At 47.0% G+C, this 18,224-nt stretch overlaps 1 protein-coding gene across 1 annotated transcript; it reads left to right on the top strand.

Moving 5' to 3' along the window:
• The first annotated feature begins 15,757 nt into the window (after positions 1-15,757).
• Positions 15,758-17,630, top strand: AMER2 (APC membrane recruitment protein 2). The gene is given in 6 exon segments (XM_059826211.1): positions 15,758-15,899; positions 15,902-16,029; positions 16,032-16,175; positions 16,177-16,470; positions 16,473-16,578; positions 16,753-17,630. Coding segments are annotated over 6 exon segments (1,692 nt in total).
• Positions 17,631-18,224: the final 594 nt, after the last annotated feature.

The raw sequence follows: 18,224 nt of genomic DNA, 5'->3' as shown, positions 1-18,224 counted from the left end.
TTTATTTGAATAGCAAAGTTTTGCAGAATCAGGCACAAATGTTCCTTTGCAGCGATGCCAGTAAGACTGGCATAAACCAGAGCCCTTAATGTACGTGTCGCCACTCCAAGGTGACTAGTGACCGTTCTGCTACTGAAATGGGGAAGACGGCTACTGCAGCTATACTTCATGCTAAAATCTACAGCTTTGTTCAGCTTTCAAGGAGAACGTGGGAAAAAATTGAAAAGATATCATGCTAAATATGAGACCTGTCTGTGAGAGTTGTTTCTCCCCAGAGCAAAACTGACTAACTCTTGTGTCATTTGCTGCAAATAAAATTAGTGGCTAAGATTTGCAAAAGCGAAAATGTTGATGGCAAGGTGGGTCCTGCAGAGCCTCCAGGAGTGTGGCGCTGTATCCACTCACACGGACCAACCCCAGCATACACCAGCTCCTTGTGCTTTGCAAGATGTCAGGACAGATTACTGTTTCTGTCCCAGGGTTCAATAAATTTATTTGTATATTTATGGAAAAAGAAAAAAAGGATCAGCTGTTTCTATTTTGATAAGAGTAGTTCGTGATACACTTTGTGTTCTAGGGGAGCAACAGAAAGAGTTTCAAAAGTCTGCAGTTCCCTGGTGCAAAAACTCAAGAAATGTGCTCAGAAATAAAACTGTTTCACAAACACATGAGCCCCCATTTGTCCAGCTGAATGGCTGGGGACTGGGCCAGAGCAAAGGAGTTTTGCAAATCTTGGTTTTTTAATCCTGCTAAAAAAATTGTTGTCTTAATAGGACACTAATCCACATGTGCTGTAATACTGGTTACTAATTAAATCATTTTGAGACTTAGAAATGCAGATAAAGCAAGCAGGGATTAAACTGGTCTGGTAATTTTAGTCTCTTCAGGAAATTCCCAGTTGAGTTTTTACAGAAAACTGCTTAAATGAGCACAGAGACAGGAAAAACACCTTTTCAACAATCACTCTTTACTATATGGAGCTTGTATATCTCTAATAGCAATGTCCTTGCACACATTAAGGGAAAAAATGATGTGATACATATGAGGTCAGTACTTTCTATAATTCAGTAATATCCAATCTTTTTTATGTATGAGATAAACCCATTCTTCCTCTTTGTTACTGACAGAAAGTATCAGCCTGGGGCGAAGACCCCAAACCGGTAAGAGTGAGGTCTATCAAGCGCGGCCCAGGAGGCTCCCGGAGGCGTCCTGTGTAACTTGGGCACAATGTGCCTTACTAGGAAGGATGCGTTTGGCATCTCCCTCCATGCTGTCCACAGCTCTCCTTTTCCCTTGGCTGCTTCCCCTGGAGGTGCCTGCCTCCCCTTGGAGAGGGCTGAGGGGCTGGGGTTAGAGGCGTTCGCTTCTCCTGCAGTCCTCATGAGACCTACAGGAAAGGGAAATCCTCTCCTGGCTCCTTGTGGCACCTCCAACCCCGTATTTCCCTGCCTCTGTGCAAGAGGGATCTCCTTGGTGTTCCTCAGGGGTCTGCAGCCACAGGGAAAGGGAGCAGTGGGGAACCAGGATTTTGGGAACCATCTCCTGAGTCGACCCAGGGCTGGCCACAATGCATCCAGCCCCCTCTCCAGCATCCCCACACCAAAATGTGTAGCCTCGTTGCTCTACTCAGCCTTTGGCTCAGGCTTTCAGGGTCTGGCTGAGCTCTGAGTTAAGTCAGCTGGTATTTTTGTATTAAGACTTTGATTTTTGGTGCTTTCATTAGCTGTTATTAAGATGCTTAAATGCAAATGTAGGCACTCAAGTTATGGTTTATACATTGTCTAGATCTGTACTTCTCACTTGAAAATATGTTGGTATAAATTACTGGCAAGTGCAGCTTTCTACATCTCTGATAGCACTGTCTTACACAACCAGGTCCCCAGGGTTCTGCTTGATCCTGGTGTTACAGATGTGGTATAAAAATAACTACATTTTAAAGCCCTGCTTTTGTAATTTAGCCCAGTAGTATGATTGTCCAGCTATGGCTTATAGCAGGAAACCCTCAATAAAGAGAAACACACTGAACAGAGGTTCATAGTGGCATGCTCTAGTCTTCTCTCTTTCAAATAAGGAGAGGGAAAAACATGTTACCAGTGTGAAATGAAAGCGAATGGAAGTGTTTGATTATTGCTTCCTGCCATTTTAAGAGTATCCTGTGTCATTCTTGTTCTCTTTAATTCTTAGTAAGTATAAAAGAAACATGACAAACTACGCACAAACACCTTATTACAAGATAATAATTTACCATCTGATGCTAGGATACTTAAAATTTTCAGAAAGCTCTTGAGAATACTATACTCTCTTAACTGGTAGCAGGTTAATGTATTTCCTTAGTGTAAATGCTTTTTCACTTTTGATGTTAAGAGAAACTTCTCTGGAAATCTTTCTCCCTAGCTAGAAGCAAATAGTTTGCAATACTTTATTATAATTGAACATCCATAAAGTTCAGTGTACAAAAAAAACCCAAAACAAACTTTTACAGGAAATACCCTACCAATACTATAAATGATTAATAGAAAAGCATCATTCTCTTAAAATGCTTCACCACATTTGCAGTGCAAAAGGCAAGTCAGATGCTGGAGTTGCACCAAATTTACATTAGTGCTCTGTGCTGCTGTGTTCTGCTCTATCTTACTTTATATGCCTTCTTATCACTAAGTGCTTTCTAATTGTTCAGTAAGGGAGCTAATTGATGTGATCTGGTCTTTTTCTTACCTTTTCCCTTTTATTTGTGCAATGGAGTATTTTGGTAGGGTTGGTTTTCTTTAGGATACACAAAGCTATTTATTTATATTGGAGAAAACAGAGAGAGAAAGTGTACTTTGCACTTGGGACAGAGTTGTAAGGCTGAACGTCTCCAGTCCCTGTGGGACTCCATTCCTGGAACAATTGGGCTCACTGATTTCCACGGACACCGAGTTGAGCCCTTTCTGAGAGCTGCATTTGGGTCAGCATATTTAGGTCTTCACATGCCTCTAACAATTAACCAGCTGAAACCCTCCTGCCTCCATGAGATAGCATCCTACCTCTGCAGTTAAAATGTTCCTAGAGAATTGAAGGAACACAGATTTAAGCCAATTCACAACAGCTTTAATTAAAACTCAGTTAAACTGGTTCACATTTAAACATCCGGGAGATGCATGCACGATCCACAATTAATTACCGTAGTGCAGCCTAATGCCCTCTGCCACAGCCATGGGTGGTGGGCTCGTGCTCGGGGGCTGATGGGGAGGGCTGTGGAGTGCACAGCTCTGCTGGGCTGCTCAAGCCCTCCGCTCCCTTCTCGCCTCATCCGCTGCTCCCGAGCCCTCCTTGCCCTCTCCCTGCACCTTGCTGAGGCTCGGTGGCCCCGGGCGAGCAGCTGCAGAGCGTAGGGAAGGCAGGCGGGGAGCCCATTGCCACCCCAGCAGGGCCACTGCCGTGCTGCTGAGAAGCTGCTCGTACGGTCACAGGGGCAGCAGAGGCTGGTGGTGCCCGGCACTGCCTGCAGCCATATGGCTGCTCCAGGGGCTCCCTGGCACAGCCCCCAGCAAATCCTCTTAGTTCAGCTTCACCCTCTTTCTTGCCTCTTTGATGTTGGTCTTGCCTTGGTCCCTGCTCTAGCCTCAATTCCCACTGCAAGCTCTCGTGGTCAGACGGCGGTTGTGCCCCTGGAGCTCTCATGGCCCGACCACGGCTCAAGGATGGGACATTGAGGTTATATCTGCTCTCTGCACAGGGTCCTGCCTGGTGTTGGGACAACAGGCACAAAATGGACTGCATTTGTGCCATTAAACCCCCTTGCCCCCCAAACCAAGTGGCTGCATCCCAACTACGTTGCCTGCTGCTCTGATATCTATCATCAGAGGCACCTAACTGAGATGAATGAGCCTAAGGAGAGCAAAAAGGGCATTTTGTAATGAGGGACACTGGCCGGTAACAACGACCAGGAATGAAGAACTTAAATCTGCTGCTAACATTGATTCTCCTCTTTGATAGTTCGATAAGGTATCTGTTTGTCTCCATGTGTCACAGGCAGACAATAAACACAAACCTACTTTCCTAAGGCTGTTACAAGGATTTTTGTTAAAAGTTAGATCAAGAAAATAAAAAGCAGTAAATAAAAAGTTCTTATGTAGAGTGGAAGTAGGTGCACAGCCTTATATACCAGGAAGGGTGCATGCACGTTAACAAGAGGTTGTTGCAATTTATTCTGTTCCTCAAAATCTAGGTAGGAAAACAAAAATCCCAGCTGATCCCTTTTCGGTTTTGAAGTAGCATGATAAAAAAACATCTGCTAAAGCTAATGACTGCATTTGCATGGATTACATGTGACAATCCAGCACACAGCAGGGTGTCCTGCCATGTAGACAACAAGCCACAAGGGTGATGCACTTCTTTGGCATTTATTGCCAGAAGTCAGCTACACTTCTACAATGATAGCGTCAGCTCACTTCCAGGAGGGCTTTGGCTAACGGCGCCAGAGAAAATTACTGATTCCCTCTCATCTTCCAAGCTGAAAGGTGTAGGGCTCTCTCCTCCCAAGTGTGGAGGAGAGGTGGAGGAGGGAAAACAGCTTTCATGGTGGCACCCAGCAAAACCTCTCAGCTCTGGAGCGGTGGGGGGAAGGAGTCCGATTCTGCTGGGCTCAGGCTGAGCGAGGCTGAGCCCCGTCCCCCCGCAGCACGGGCACAGGGCTGACCACAGGCGACACAGGGTGGCTGTGCATAGCCCTGCTATCTGCCAAGCTGACGGAGGGCTGGCGCCTGTCATGGGGCATCATGGCTGGATGCCATGTTGAGTTGGAGGGGAAAAAATGGTTCCTTTGTGTTTTCAGCACAGTGGTTTAGTTTCATGGCATTGCTTTGTTATTCTTGCAGTGTTGGCTATGGACAAATACAAGACGACAATTTATATCCTAAGGCAGACTGGCTTTGATATGGTGCTACTCCTTTTCGCTTTGCTTAATTGGGCTAACAGAAAAAGACAACCGCTGCAATGGTGGGAATGAAAAATGCCTTTGCTTGTCCTGGTTTTGACAGCAATCAGCCTGACAAGGGATTATCAATTGATCTGAGATAAGTGTTAGTGAAGGATGCAGTTTGTTGTCCGTTTATCCCCTTTACTATTTCATAGATACAATTGCATTTCAAAAAACTAATATAGAGAGTTATTTTGAGAGTAAACTCTTAGGCGTGTTTAAGTAAAACCAGAGTGTGAAAAGAAGAATCTCTCTGAAAAAAAATGTTTTGGGACTTCTGCGTGTTTAGATATGTACGTATGTGTGTGCCTGTGTGCCATGAAGTGAGCAAGTAAAAAGAGAGACTGGCCATAGGCACGTGTTTTTGAAAAAAAATCAGGTCATTTCCTCCAGCTTGTGTCTTCCAAGACTGCAGATCTGACAGTCACAGGATGCTTCCTTCTGGCCTGGTAATCCACGAGTTCAGGCAAAGCTCTGCGACCACCTGTCAATGTATTTTTGTGAAGGTCCATGGAAAAACTCCACAAAAAGGACTGGATGATCTTGACTGTCCCATTTGATACATATGACATCTTTTGGATTGGTGCATGGGTTTCCCATTGGGTTTTGCTGGAAGCAGGGAACAGTATAGCTTGGCCAGGAGTCAAGAGAAACGGGCTTTCCCCAACCAGCCAGTGACATCAGGCAAACCTGTGCTGCTGGTTTCCAGTTTGCTTGGCCCTGGCCCCAATCCAGCATCATGGAGCTTGGCGGGAGTTTTGCAGTTGTCCTCAGTGGATGCTGAATCCAGCTATTGTGTGTGGAAACACCACTGAGGAGAGCCCTCCAGGTGCCAAGGGGCTGGGAGATTCTTGCTTTCCATCCTGGGTACCCTACCAGCCAACTCAAAGGGCATCCTACATTTCTTATATGCTCTTTGTGCAAATGGTGCTTCTCTGGAAACCTGTTTTGTCCGAGCAAGAAGAAGAGCAGGAGTGGAAGCCCCAGTGATTATTCCCCTTGATACTAATCTATTCTTAAACTGAACTGTACTCTCTAGATTTTTTAGTAAAACTGTCATAAATCAACACCCACTGCTTCGTTTTTCTTAGTGATGAAAAAAAAGGAAAAAGAGAAAACTGAAAAGCTGTCCTTTAGCTGACATTCAGCTTGAATTGATCGAGCGATCTGCTGTCAGAGCAACAGCTCTTGTCAAAAATAGCCCTTTGGAAAAAACCCTCTGGTGTTATTTGTATCAATCACGTGTACCACACAATGCTCTTTAGTGAGAGCAGGGTGTGAGAGGCCAATATTAAAAAGAGATCAGTGAAAGTGCCATGTGGGATATGAATCACGTGCTTCTCTACAAGCTACCAGTGTCCCTATGACTGTCTCCAACTAACAAGTTCACTGATGTGTATCAAGGCATCATTTTTAGAAAGACCAAGCGGGGTCAGATTTCTTTAGAAACTCTCACAGCTCTGAGGGACTGATACAACCAAAATCCAGGCTGCACCAAGCCTTTCCAATGGTGGAACTTTGACCAGAGTTCCAGTCCTGCAAACTCCCATCCATCTTAGTAGCTCCCCTGGTGCAAGAAATAGGCTTTGCCATGTGCACATACATGGAGCAACGCACGTGCTTGCATTAGAGACGATGGAAAATGATTTATTTCTGTGTAACAATGTTTTCTCCAAATGGAAAAATTGAAAGCTGAAAAATGTTGGTTGATATTCCTGGGAAAGGGAGGAAACAACTTAAAATCCATGAATGCTGAAACATTTGGAGAGGGGCTAATCTGAGCAACTATAGGTGTTTTTTTCTGAATGTTTAACTTGGGCTCAGAGCTTTTAGGCTAAGATTTACCTCATCCATGCTTAAGCTGACATGTAAAACAGGTCAAATAAATTGCACCCCAAGAATAACTATCTTTTGCCACATTAGAGAAAGGGGATTTAAGCTAACTAGCTGAGATGAGGCTGTTTACCCTGCAGCTGGTTAAATCATGGGGAGACAAAACCTACCCTTCGGTTTGAAAGAGATGGAAACCGGTGGTTCTTACAGGTTTGCAAGGCATGGCCTAGTTTTCTATAGCATCTTATACTCAACCCTTTTGGAAGCTACTGAGATATACCCGGTTTCAAATATATAATATATAATGTCTATCTATCCGCTTAAGAGCAGCTCATATAGGACCAGTTGCAGTTTTGGGGCCCCTGAAAAAAATCCTGACAGTGAATTCTGTCATTAGTTTTGGAAACCTGTCATAATAAAAAGCACAATTATTTCTCTCCTCTCCCACCATGTTCCAAGGCCCAGATTTACTTCCAAAGCTTTTCAGTAATTCCCTTGCAGCCGGCATGTTTCACACATGCTCAGGTTTCTTTTCCCTCTTTCTTATTTGGCCTCTGAGTCCTTTCACCTGAGCCACATGCCACTGCTGTGCTGGCACCCAACCGCTCCAACTGATGTTCTGCCCAGGGGCTGGTTGCTTTACGGCAAAATGAGGAGAGAGAAAGAAAATGAGACAAAGCACTCCTGAAATCAAACCAATAATGTATCTATCAGTAATTATAATAAAAAGACTTTTTTTTTTTTAAATCTGCAGCAGCTGAATCTAGCAATAGCCTTGATGGTGAATTTGAGAAGTATTTCTTATTTTAAAAAAAGCACGAGTAATATGATCACATCTATATAGGTATCCTATTTAGGGAGGTTGCATCTTTAATTAAGGGCCTGATTCTGACTTTTACATCCACTAAGACTAATCAGAAGTATTTCTGCTGAAGTCAATGGAAAGGTGCGAGACATAGTACAAGGCTGAGGAAAAAACTCAGGCATCCCCAATGAGATGAAAATATTTTTAGATGCTTACCTCTCACTAAAAATGTCCTCATCCTCCAAAAATCATTCTCATTTGTTTGAAAAACATGTTCTGATCCAGTATTCCCCATTGTCCCCCTAATCTGCTTACGCTTTTCTTTGGGCTTTTAATTAAAGGTAGTGGGCAAGACCCATCCCTCCTGTGCTACTATTGTCTGCCAGGTCTGCTGGGACTGCACAGCCAGGATTTTATTTTCATTTATTTTTGAAGTAGAAAAACTTAACTAGCACAATTACAAGCAAAAAAATGTTTTTAATATGTCTGGGACATTGCAAACATCCAAAGAAGAAAGTGAATGGCTGTATATCCAAGTAAAAAAACGTATTTATGGGGATTTTTTTAACATTTCTCTTTTCAGTTCAGTAGATGGAAGAAAATAAACTCTCCACATTTCCAGTAATTACAGTGCAAGTAAATCTGGGATTGGGCTGAGTTAATTCTTAGAGGTTCTAGCTACAATGTTACAGCAGGATTAATCTAGAGGGGTTTTTTTAATGCACAGGGCTAGGGTACTAACATATTATTAATTAGAAGTAAATCTGTCCCTTGGGGGTCTACATGCACTGCCTGCTTTTTTAATTCGTATTTAGCTTTAAGACAAATGATGGGTATTTCCCCCCCTTTCAGTTTCTCAGTTTCTTCCTTATTTCTCTGTAATCCTTTTGTTTTGCATTGGGAAGAACAGTTGGGTAACACAAAGATCGTATGCAGACAATCGATTTTTTCAGTTTGTTGGCTGAACTGGAAAACATTCAATAATTTTCTTTTGGGTGGAACTCGTGCTTTGCTTCATTTTGGGAGGGTTGGTGTTATTTTCCTATTTTGCTCTTTAAAACAGCCATTTATACAGAAAAGTTGTTTCAACAACAAGAAAACCCTACAAAAATCTTGAACAAAGTACTATAACTTCATTCTTTCTCAGCTCAGATTCTTTACTTGATTTCAGAAACCCCACGACTGGTTTGCTCAACCTAAACATCCATTTCTTGCTGGACATATTTTTTTCTATACAGTTGCACCTGGAAGGGATGCTGGGGCTGAGTGACAGTAATAAAAGAAAACCTCACAGCGGCCACAGGATTCTTTTCACATGCAACGGTGTTGCTGACAAAACATCTTATCGGTCAGAACCTCCTCGTGAAGTCCTCACTAGCAGGTCTCTGGTCTAATACACAGTCTTCCAGGCTCATGAAATAGGACTTCATCCCATTTTGGCTAGACTGGACCAGTGTTTAAATATGTGAAAAGGCAGTGGCTGTTTTTTCTTTCCTCCACATTTATGCTGCAGAAGGGCATGATCATTTACCTGTTTAAGAATCTGAACCTCAGCTCTCGTTTGGTGTGATTTCTTGGAGATTTAGAGGACATTTTTGTTACTTAAATTGCACAGTTCTGCGGTGGGCACTTCCAAATTCCGTAAGTTTGTGGGGTTCAGATATAATTTTCTGAAAAGAGAGTCCAGGTCTCTATGTTGAGAAACAGGTCTTGTTCTGCTCAGCATACACTTCCCAGTACTGCAGCTCTTCAGCCAATAAAACAAAGTAATGACAGTTTATTATCTCCCAGCAGATTGGAGATATACTTTACAGGGACAGGCACATCTCCCAGTCATGATGATCTTTGCTATCTGTACATTACACTGATACCAGATTTTCCCAGTGACAATTTTTCATGTCTTAATCAGGCAGTTTCTGGTGAGCATGAAGCCTGTGGAGAGATGACAGTCTGATACGAGTGTAGGAAACTCACTTTATCCCTCATCTTCTACTTGCCACTCTTTTTTGCTCCTTCCATGTACCGCATTTTTTAGACTCCTTCAAGAACTTTTTCCCTGAGATATCCCCCAACTTTCTGCTGCCTGAGAGTGAGGGTCAGCCAGGCTCTGGACACGCTGAACCGCACATTTATGCTCTTCATGCCTCTGCAGCTGGGGAGAGTTCGGTTTGCAGAAAAGTATATGGAAAATAGTCTGACCTGGGAAAACGGAGGGAGAGTAATAAAGCAAAGAGCCCCAAGGAGGTGCTAGTTGCTGCTGCATGGGCTGGAGAAGGAAGAAGGAAATATGCAGTATTAGAGGACATGGATCTGTTGGGAGGCAAACGCAAACAAGTGGCAAATGTTAGAAATCCAGATGCTTTTCCACTGTACCTGTATGAGCAGACACTTCCAACTGATATGTGTTACAGCATGAAGGTTCATATGGAAAATAAGGGAGTTTCTTTAGTCCCCCATTTCTTTTTCTGAAATTTTTTTTGCCATTTTTACCAGTTCCCTTTTTTTAGTCCCAGTGGTTCCCTAAGCAGATCTTAAGGTATCAGCAGAGATCTGACATTACTTATGTTCTCCTTAATGAGCCCATTGATTTTGTAATCCAGCAAACAGTATCTCTTCTATTTCCTGATACTGTAATGCATTGAAGAGTGTCTCTGTGCAGTAGCACACCTAAGCATGTAAGAAGAAACTGTGGTGTATGAAATAACCGTTCAAGTAGTAGGCCTGTTTTCCATATGAACCTGTTATTGCTCTGGGCCTCCCTGTACTCACCCTTAAATTCTAGACCCTGGCATGATAATTATTTATGGCTTTTTTAAAGACTGCTGACTTTCTCCCATCACCAGCCTGGGTCTAGATGCAGGCACTGTGCCGGCCGAGGTCTTGCAATTCACCTCCTGCAATTTAGATTCACTGCTTATCATTAGGAAGACGTACTAGTTTTAAACTGATGTAGTGTCTTTCAGCCCCATGAATTATACATACACTGTAGTATATGTGATGGTAGAAACACAGCTGTAGAGAATGCTGACCAAAAAAAAAAGAAAAAAGCTAAAGAACTTCAGTAGAAAATGGGTAAGGTCCGGCTTAAAACTGAGCATATCCTGGGTACTATGTTGAGAGGGCTGCCCCTGACTCTCTGGAGTCACTGAAGCTACTTAGAAATGAAGGATGAAGTGAAAAATTCCCACAGAGACTTTCAGACACCTCTGTCCTGTCACCCTGTGCTCTGTGCTCTCATTCAGTATGTGAGGCAGCCTTGAAACACCATAAAACTCAGGGGCTTCTGTCAAAACGAGGGACAAGATGGTTTGCTAGCTGTCACTTCCATCACTGATTCATAGTTGGTGAATCCTAGGATTTTTATTCAATATTCATTCTGTGCCATATACTGCAGTCTCCAGGGGAATTGAGAGCGTCTGCTTGGTGTAAACACCGGGGAAAAGCAGGGTGAGGCTCTGCCTGCTGCTCTGTAATTACTACTGCTGCTGTTTCACCTGATGGCTCCAGCTGCGGTGGTGTCCCTGTGGCTCCAGCGCTCTGGAGGGAGGGAGGGAGGCTGGGACAGGACTCTGGTGCCTGTGGGTCACTGGAGAAGGCACCCTTGGCTGAAACGAAGCAAAGCAGTGGCTTCCTGAGGATCACAGCACAAATCAGTGGTGGACCCAAGGCTGGGAGCTGGATCAGCAGTCTGTGACAGTAACCCTCAGTAAGCAGCCCAGAAAAGCTGTAGGGTATGTCCATGGAATAAGGAGAGGATAGGCCTCAAAGTCCTTAGTGTATACCTATAAATGCTACATGTTTTTTAAATACCCTTTTCTGAATAATTTTGTTATGTAGCATTTCTTGTCTGTTTTTCTTCATTCATATTCATTCTAAAGATGAAAAAAATCCACCTTGGAAAACATTTCTTCCACAGACCCTTTTTGATATCCTCTTCAGCTGGAATAAACCCGCTGGTGTGGCTGTTGTGTGCAGCTCTGCATGGGATCTCCTCCACTGTGTCAGATGCCCCGCAGACTAAGCCAGGTCAGGCGGATGCAGTAAAAACAGTTCTCCCACCACAGCTGCTCAGCTGCCCCTTGTCTGCAGGTCATCAGGAGGTCCCAGCTGACTGTGGAGTCTCTCTGCTTTTAAATTACAGCTCCTCACTTGTTTTCACTTTGCAAGGTACCTGTCAGTCTTTCTTCCCCCTTGCCAGGAAGACAGAGTTATAACATTTTTCACTGTCAGATACAGACTTCCATTTCAGACCTACAGAGATGAAGGGAAGCCATAAAGAAATCCCTACCATAATTCAGGGGACTGAGTTTTAAACCTCTGAGAAAACCAGTAAGTAGTAGGTATTGCTTACATAGGCTTTGTGCAAGCTTCCTAGAATGTAAAACCAGAAAGAATAAAAAAGGACCACATGGAAGAAAATGTCTCTGGCTCCATTTCATCCTCATTTTCCAGAAACCATCCTCGCTCACCTTGGAAGGCCGTTCACGCAGCTGATCCTGTATCCCTTTACAGTTTTGGAAAAATGACACCATGCCACTTGCTGCCAGGGGAAATCCCAGCCGAAAGCACAGGGAACCAAAAGGGCAAGGGAATGCCACTCAACTCTCTGTGTGAAGTTCCCATTGCACATGAGGACATGAGCACAACAGATGCGGCAGAGAACATTTTCTGCCAACTTCCTTGATCGTACAGCACTCAGGTGTCCAAACATCCCTAGATGTAAGAGCTATTTTGCATGAATATAACCATCTTTCAGCATTACTCTTCTTCGGTTAGAAGTTGGGGAACGTTTTGTCCAAAGCTTTTCCTGTTGAGTCCTGCAAGGGCAGGTTGACCAAAGCATGTCATTAGTTCATATTGAATCCATCGATGTCTTTAGGTTAAAACAAAATAATGAAATAAAAAAGAAAAGAAAAAATGGCAATGTTTCATTTGTCACTTTCAAAATTCAATGCTTTAATATTTCATTTTAGAATGACTATCCATTTCCAGAGGTACTTCAAGGTTATTTAAATCATCTTTTAAAATGTGCAAAAAGGATTGAAGCCAAATGTGTAGAAAAAAAAATTCAATTGTCAAAAACATTTCTAAAGTAGTAATTTCAAGTTAACCTCAAGTCACTTTCTTCCATTAACACTTGGATTATAAGTTGACAGAAAAAACAAGCTGAAAGTCCACCCTTTCTGTCACGGCTGCAGATATTCACACAAAAAGAAAGAGGGCACAATAAATTGTCTGTTTCCATACCGCTGTCAATCATTAATTCATCTGTCCTCTGCCTTTTGTACCTCTGTATCTCCTTCCTTTGGACTCAATGCTTGTAAGAAGAATTGGTGAAAGATAAAGGATTGGTGAAATGTAACAAAGCAGCAATATGAAAGCGCAAAAATTGCTAAGTTCAGACATGTGGCCAAGTCTTACTTATTAGCTGTTTTGCCCACTTTTTCTGAAGATATATGACCAGGTTTTGTTCTTTCACATTTCCAAAGGATGCCTGGCTCTGTGCATTTGCACAAGAGCATTTGGTATTTTCTCTTTTTTATCAAGTTTCCTTCCTCTGTCTAAAGAGCAGAAATATTACCAAGGGATGGGAGAACTCATGACGTGGCACAATTGACGGAGGCACAGTCAAGGTAAGCAACTTATGCCTATGGGTTGAGGGTCTGCTCTGACCTTCTGTCTCCATGGCTTTCTGGGTGCTGGGCAATGTTTTTGAAGTGCACTCTGTAAAATGTAACTCACTCCTTCTCCTCCAGCCAAAAATCTTGGCTTCTGTCTCATCTGTCCTTTCCTCTGTCTCTTGCAGAAGGCAGGAGAAACCTGTAAGTTGAATGGTGTGCTCATATTGCTCTTATTGGACCGCTTGTAATTGTGAATGCAAATGGCACTTTTTATACATGAACAGAAAAAGGGACTAAATTCATTGGATAAATTATTCACAACAGATAATTCAACCTGCTCTCGTGGGAGAGGTGCAATGAATATCTAATGATGTTAAAAAAAATCCCACAACTAATTCTTCCAACCAGTGAAGTCAATGGCAAAACCTTTTACTGACTTCAAAGGGAGCAGAACCCAGCCCCAAGCCAGGGGCCCACATATGACTTCTCTTTAGTGGTTTTCACTTGCATTTAGGGCTAAAACCCAGACAAGCATTTATATTTTGAGGAGCCCAGACTAATGCTGTATAGCAGTCGGGCTGCCAGGGCACATGCATTATTACAGCTCCCGTTGAAAGCAGGTCTGCTCTATAGCCGTGGCGCAGAGCACTGCCCCCAAGCTGAAATAACTCAGCCTCCAGAAAAAAGCCAAGGTAGATGTGCTGTCTAGCGAGTTTGGAGCTCAGAGCAGGTTAATTTGGCCAGGTTTGTCTAGTTTGGAGAAAAGGAGGCTGAGGGGGAACCTCACTGCTTCCTGAGGAGGGGAAGTGGAGAGGGAGGTGCTGAGCTCTTCTCCCAGGTATCCAGTGACAGGATGCGTGGGAATGGTTCGAAGCTGCACAAGGAGAGGTTCAGACTGGACATTAGGAAGCATTTCTTTACCAAGAGGGTGGTCAAACCCTGGAACAGGCTTCCTAGAGTGGTGGTTCATGCCCCAAGCCTGTCAGTGTTTAAGAGGCATTTGGGACAATGCCCTTAAACAACGTGCTGTAACTTTTGGTCAGCCCTGAACTGGTCAGGCAGTGGGACTACATGACTGTTGTAAACTCCCTTCTGACTCTTCTCTTCTCTTCTCTCTTTCTCTTCTCTTCTCTTCTCTTCTCTTCTCTTCTCTTCTCTTCTCTTCTCTTCTTCTCTTCTCTTCTCTTCTCTCTTCTCTTCTCTTCTCTTCTCTTCTCTTCTCTTCTCTTCTCTTCTCTTCTCTTCTCTTCTTCTTCTCTTCTCTTCTCTTCCAATTCGCTTTGCATCTGGGATAGATTTGCAGCCAGTGAGCGGGTTTTGTGACCATGGTGCCACCAGCCACCCCGACATGGCTGTGCTGCTGGCCATCATCCCCCGCTGGCAACACACCATGGGCATGATTTGGGTGCCATGACTGTGTGGCAGTGGATGTGGCGTCTGGGAAAAGGCCTGTGTGGGGGCTGCTGCCGTGCTCCCCCCTCCATGGCAGGGGGTGGCAATCAGAGTGAGGGCTGGACGGTGCCCCAGCTTGTGCCACTGCTCCCCTCTTGTCATCGGCAGTGGGAGGACATGTGGCCTCGGGCACTGGGGAGGAACAGGGGACACTGGGGACGGTGCAAGTTGTCCTGGTGAGGTGGGAGAGGGGGAAGGAAGGGAGGGGAGACGAAGTTGGCATCTGCCCCGGGGGTATGTACCTCCCGGGTTCAGTCTGGGCGTCCCATGTTTCCACCCGTGCCGTGTGGTGCACTGTCACCTGCAGACTGTGCCGCCCCCCCCACTTGTGAGAGAAAAGCGCTGCTGGTGCTTCACGGCGCCTCACATCGCATGGTTTTAGTCGCCCGAAGGCCGTGGTCCAAAGCGTCGTCTGACAGTGCCGGGAAGACACAGAAGCGATGCAAAAACGCTCTTGTAAAGAAGAGCTGAGGTCTGCCTGCCCCGGGCGCCCGTGTGAGGGGCCGCGACAACCCCCCCCAGGGGACCTGAGGGCCCGGTTTTGGGTGGGAAGGGGGAAGAGAGGCGGGCGTGCGGCGGTGCGGGGCTCTGGGCTGGGCTGCCGCCTGGCGAGGGGAGCGGGCTCCCCGCTGCCACCACCGCCGGCCCCCCGGGGCCGCTCGCTGGGCGTCGGGGCGGCGTGGCCCTCGCCCCCCAGGCGGGGGCGCCTCCCCCGGCGCCATGCGGCAGGCAGCGCGCCCAGCCGCGGCCCTGCCCGCGCGTGCGGCGTGGGGCGCGGGGGAGCGGGCCGCAGGAGGAAAGGGGTTAAGTTATATAAGCCCTTTTGGGGAGGGGTGGAGGCAGGGGGCGCTGCCGGCGGAGCTGCGGCGGCTCAGGTTGATTCCGAGTGGGCGACGGCGGGCCTGGCGCAGGCCCGCGGCGGGAGGAAAAGCGGCTTATCCCCCCCTCCGGGTTGCCATGGAGACGGGGCGGGCGGCGGCGGCGGGGCTGTCAGTGGAGCGATCGCACCGGGCACCGGGGGCGGCGGCGGCGGCGGCGGAGGGGAGGCCGCGGCGGCGGCGGCGGCGGGTAGCGGCAGCGGCAGACATGGACTCGCACTGCGACTGTGCCGAGCCTCCGGCCGCCGAGCAGCCGTCGGGGAGGATTAACAAAACCGCCTTCAAACTGTTCAAGAGGAGGAAATCCGGGGGCACCATGCCGAGCATCTTCGGGGTGAGGAGCAAAGGCGGGGAGGGAAGGGCGCCAGCAAAGCGGGGATGGTGCGGAGCCGGACGCACGACGGCTTGGCCGACGCCGTGCTGGAGAGCAGCAAGAAGGAGGAACCGGGCGGCGGCGACCCGCAGAGCAAGGAGGGCGCAGGGCCCGGCCGGCCGGCAGCCTCGGCGTCTCCCCCGGCAGCTCGGTGGCCAAGTCGCACAGCTTCTTCTCCCTGCTGCGGAAGAACGGCAGGCCGGAGAACGGCAAGGCGGAGAGCGCGGAGCAGCGGGCTGGCGGCAGACAAAAGGAAGGGGCTGAAAGGGATCTTCAGCAGCATGCGATGGCACAAAAAGGACAAAAATGGCAAGGAGGAGAGGGGGGAAACCTCGGAGATCCAGTCAGGTCTTATTATGCCGGGGTCTTTGACTGCCAGCCTGGAGTGCATCAAAGAGGAGACGCCAAAACCTTTGTCTGAAACTCCCAACAGCGCAGGAGGCGTTGGGCTGGAACCACCGCGGGAGAAGCGCAGCGGCGAGGCCCACGCCTCGGCCGAGGAGCCCAAAGCGGGAAGTGGGGAGTCCCAGGACAGCAAGCCCCCGCCACCGGGGAGGACCCTGCCGCCGCTGGAAGGCAACCCGAGGAGCTCAGCCACGAGCGACCGGACCTGGGCGCCGGAGAGGTTGGGACTGCAAAGGATGCGGCCATAACAGGTGACATTCCAATAACGACTATCCCCCCTGTTGAACCTCACTGTGATAGCGGTCAAGAGACGGCAGCCGCCCCTGACCCTTCCTCTATTGATCCACCCTCAGAGCAATCGATTGATCGTATTTGTTTGATGTTTGCTGACGTGACTTCACTGAAAAGCTTTGACTCTCTTACAGGCTGTGGAGATATTATTGCGGACCATGAGGAGGATGTGGGCGGCGGGAGTGGCGGCTGCGAGAAGAGCACCCCCGGGGCTGGCAAGCTGGGTGGCTCCAAGAAGCACCCCACCATGGTGGCCTACCAGGGAGGAGGGGAGGAGATGGCCAGCCCGGACCAGGTGGATGACACCTACCTGCAGGAGTTCTGGGATATGCTGTCGCAGACAGAGGAGGTCCAGACAGAAGGAGGAGGAGGTGGAGGAGGGACAAGGAAGCCGGAGAGGTTGAAGGAGAACCGAGGTACCGAGGGGGCCCAGAACAGGGTGGCAGTGAAACGTGGTGGCCTCCACCAGATCCCCATTCACCTCAGCCACAAGGAGGATCAGAAGGGCAGGGAGAAGGAGCAGCACGAAGGCGTCCCAAACAGCGACGAGGGCTACTGGGATTCCACCACCCCTGGTCCTGAGGAAGATGGTTCCACAAGCATCCAGAAGGAGACCATTCCCAGGGACAGCTACAGTGGGGATGCTCTCTATGACCTCTACACCGAGCCAGATGAGAACCCACCGGCAGGGCCTACGGATGAAGAGGTCACCTGCGTGCCACGCTCCAAGCCCGTGTCTCCGGTAACGACCACGTGCTCACTGAAAACACCCTCAAGCACAGTGAAGGACTCCAAGATACCCATCAGCATTAAACACCTTTCGTCGCATCCTGCCAGCCATGGAGCAGACGCCAGTATCAGCCATCATGTCGCATACCATCACCTGGCCAAAAGCGAGATGCACAGAACAAAAATCCCTGTCTCTAAAGTACTGGTACGGCGGGTCAGTAACAGGGGCTTAGCAGGGACAACAGTGAAAGCTGCCACATACCAGGACAGTGCCAAAAAGTAGTTGAATAAGAGGTGGAGACAAAGACGGACAACAAAGTTGGTGTGGGACAGTCTGCATAGGAGACCATAGATAATGAATTAGTTTTGCATCACCTGAAGAAAGGCACCTAAAAGGCTTACTTTACTGTACTCCATGGGCCTGCATTTCTGAATCCCTTCTTACTAGACTGTATGGCTGAATATAAAAAGTCGACTTCTTTTGAGCACTTTTTTTTACATTTGTATCTTTTTTCTGCAGCACTAAACACTGGGGAGGTTCATTTTTACATGCCTTTTTCGAAGCAGGACTTGGATTATGAACCTAAATGAGCATCCTTCCTCATGCAGAGCAGTGCCATGAGTTCTTCAAGGGAACAGAGTTAGAAAAGGAGCGACACGAGAGGTTCTCCAATACACTTACCTTTTAATCATTTCTGGGGGAGGAGTGGAGGGTGGTTGCCTGGCTCCGGAAATGGTGTTTGATCTACAAGATGTACAAAAATGCCAAGCAAAAAACAACCAACCTAACAGGTATTTTACCTGCTGTAGGAACGAGAGCACTGCTCAGCAGCAGACTTGATTGACTTGTGTGCAGTAGGTAACTAAGGAGTTAGGT

This window comes from Gavia stellata, chromosome 1 (genome assembly GCF_030936135.1).
Source record: "Gavia stellata isolate bGavSte3 chromosome 1, bGavSte3.hap2, whole genome shotgun sequence".
In the NCBI taxonomy this organism is placed as follows: domain Eukaryota; kingdom Metazoa; phylum Chordata; class Aves; order Gaviiformes; family Gaviidae; genus Gavia; species Gavia stellata.
This window is presented reverse-complemented; position numbering and strand designations above follow the sequence as displayed.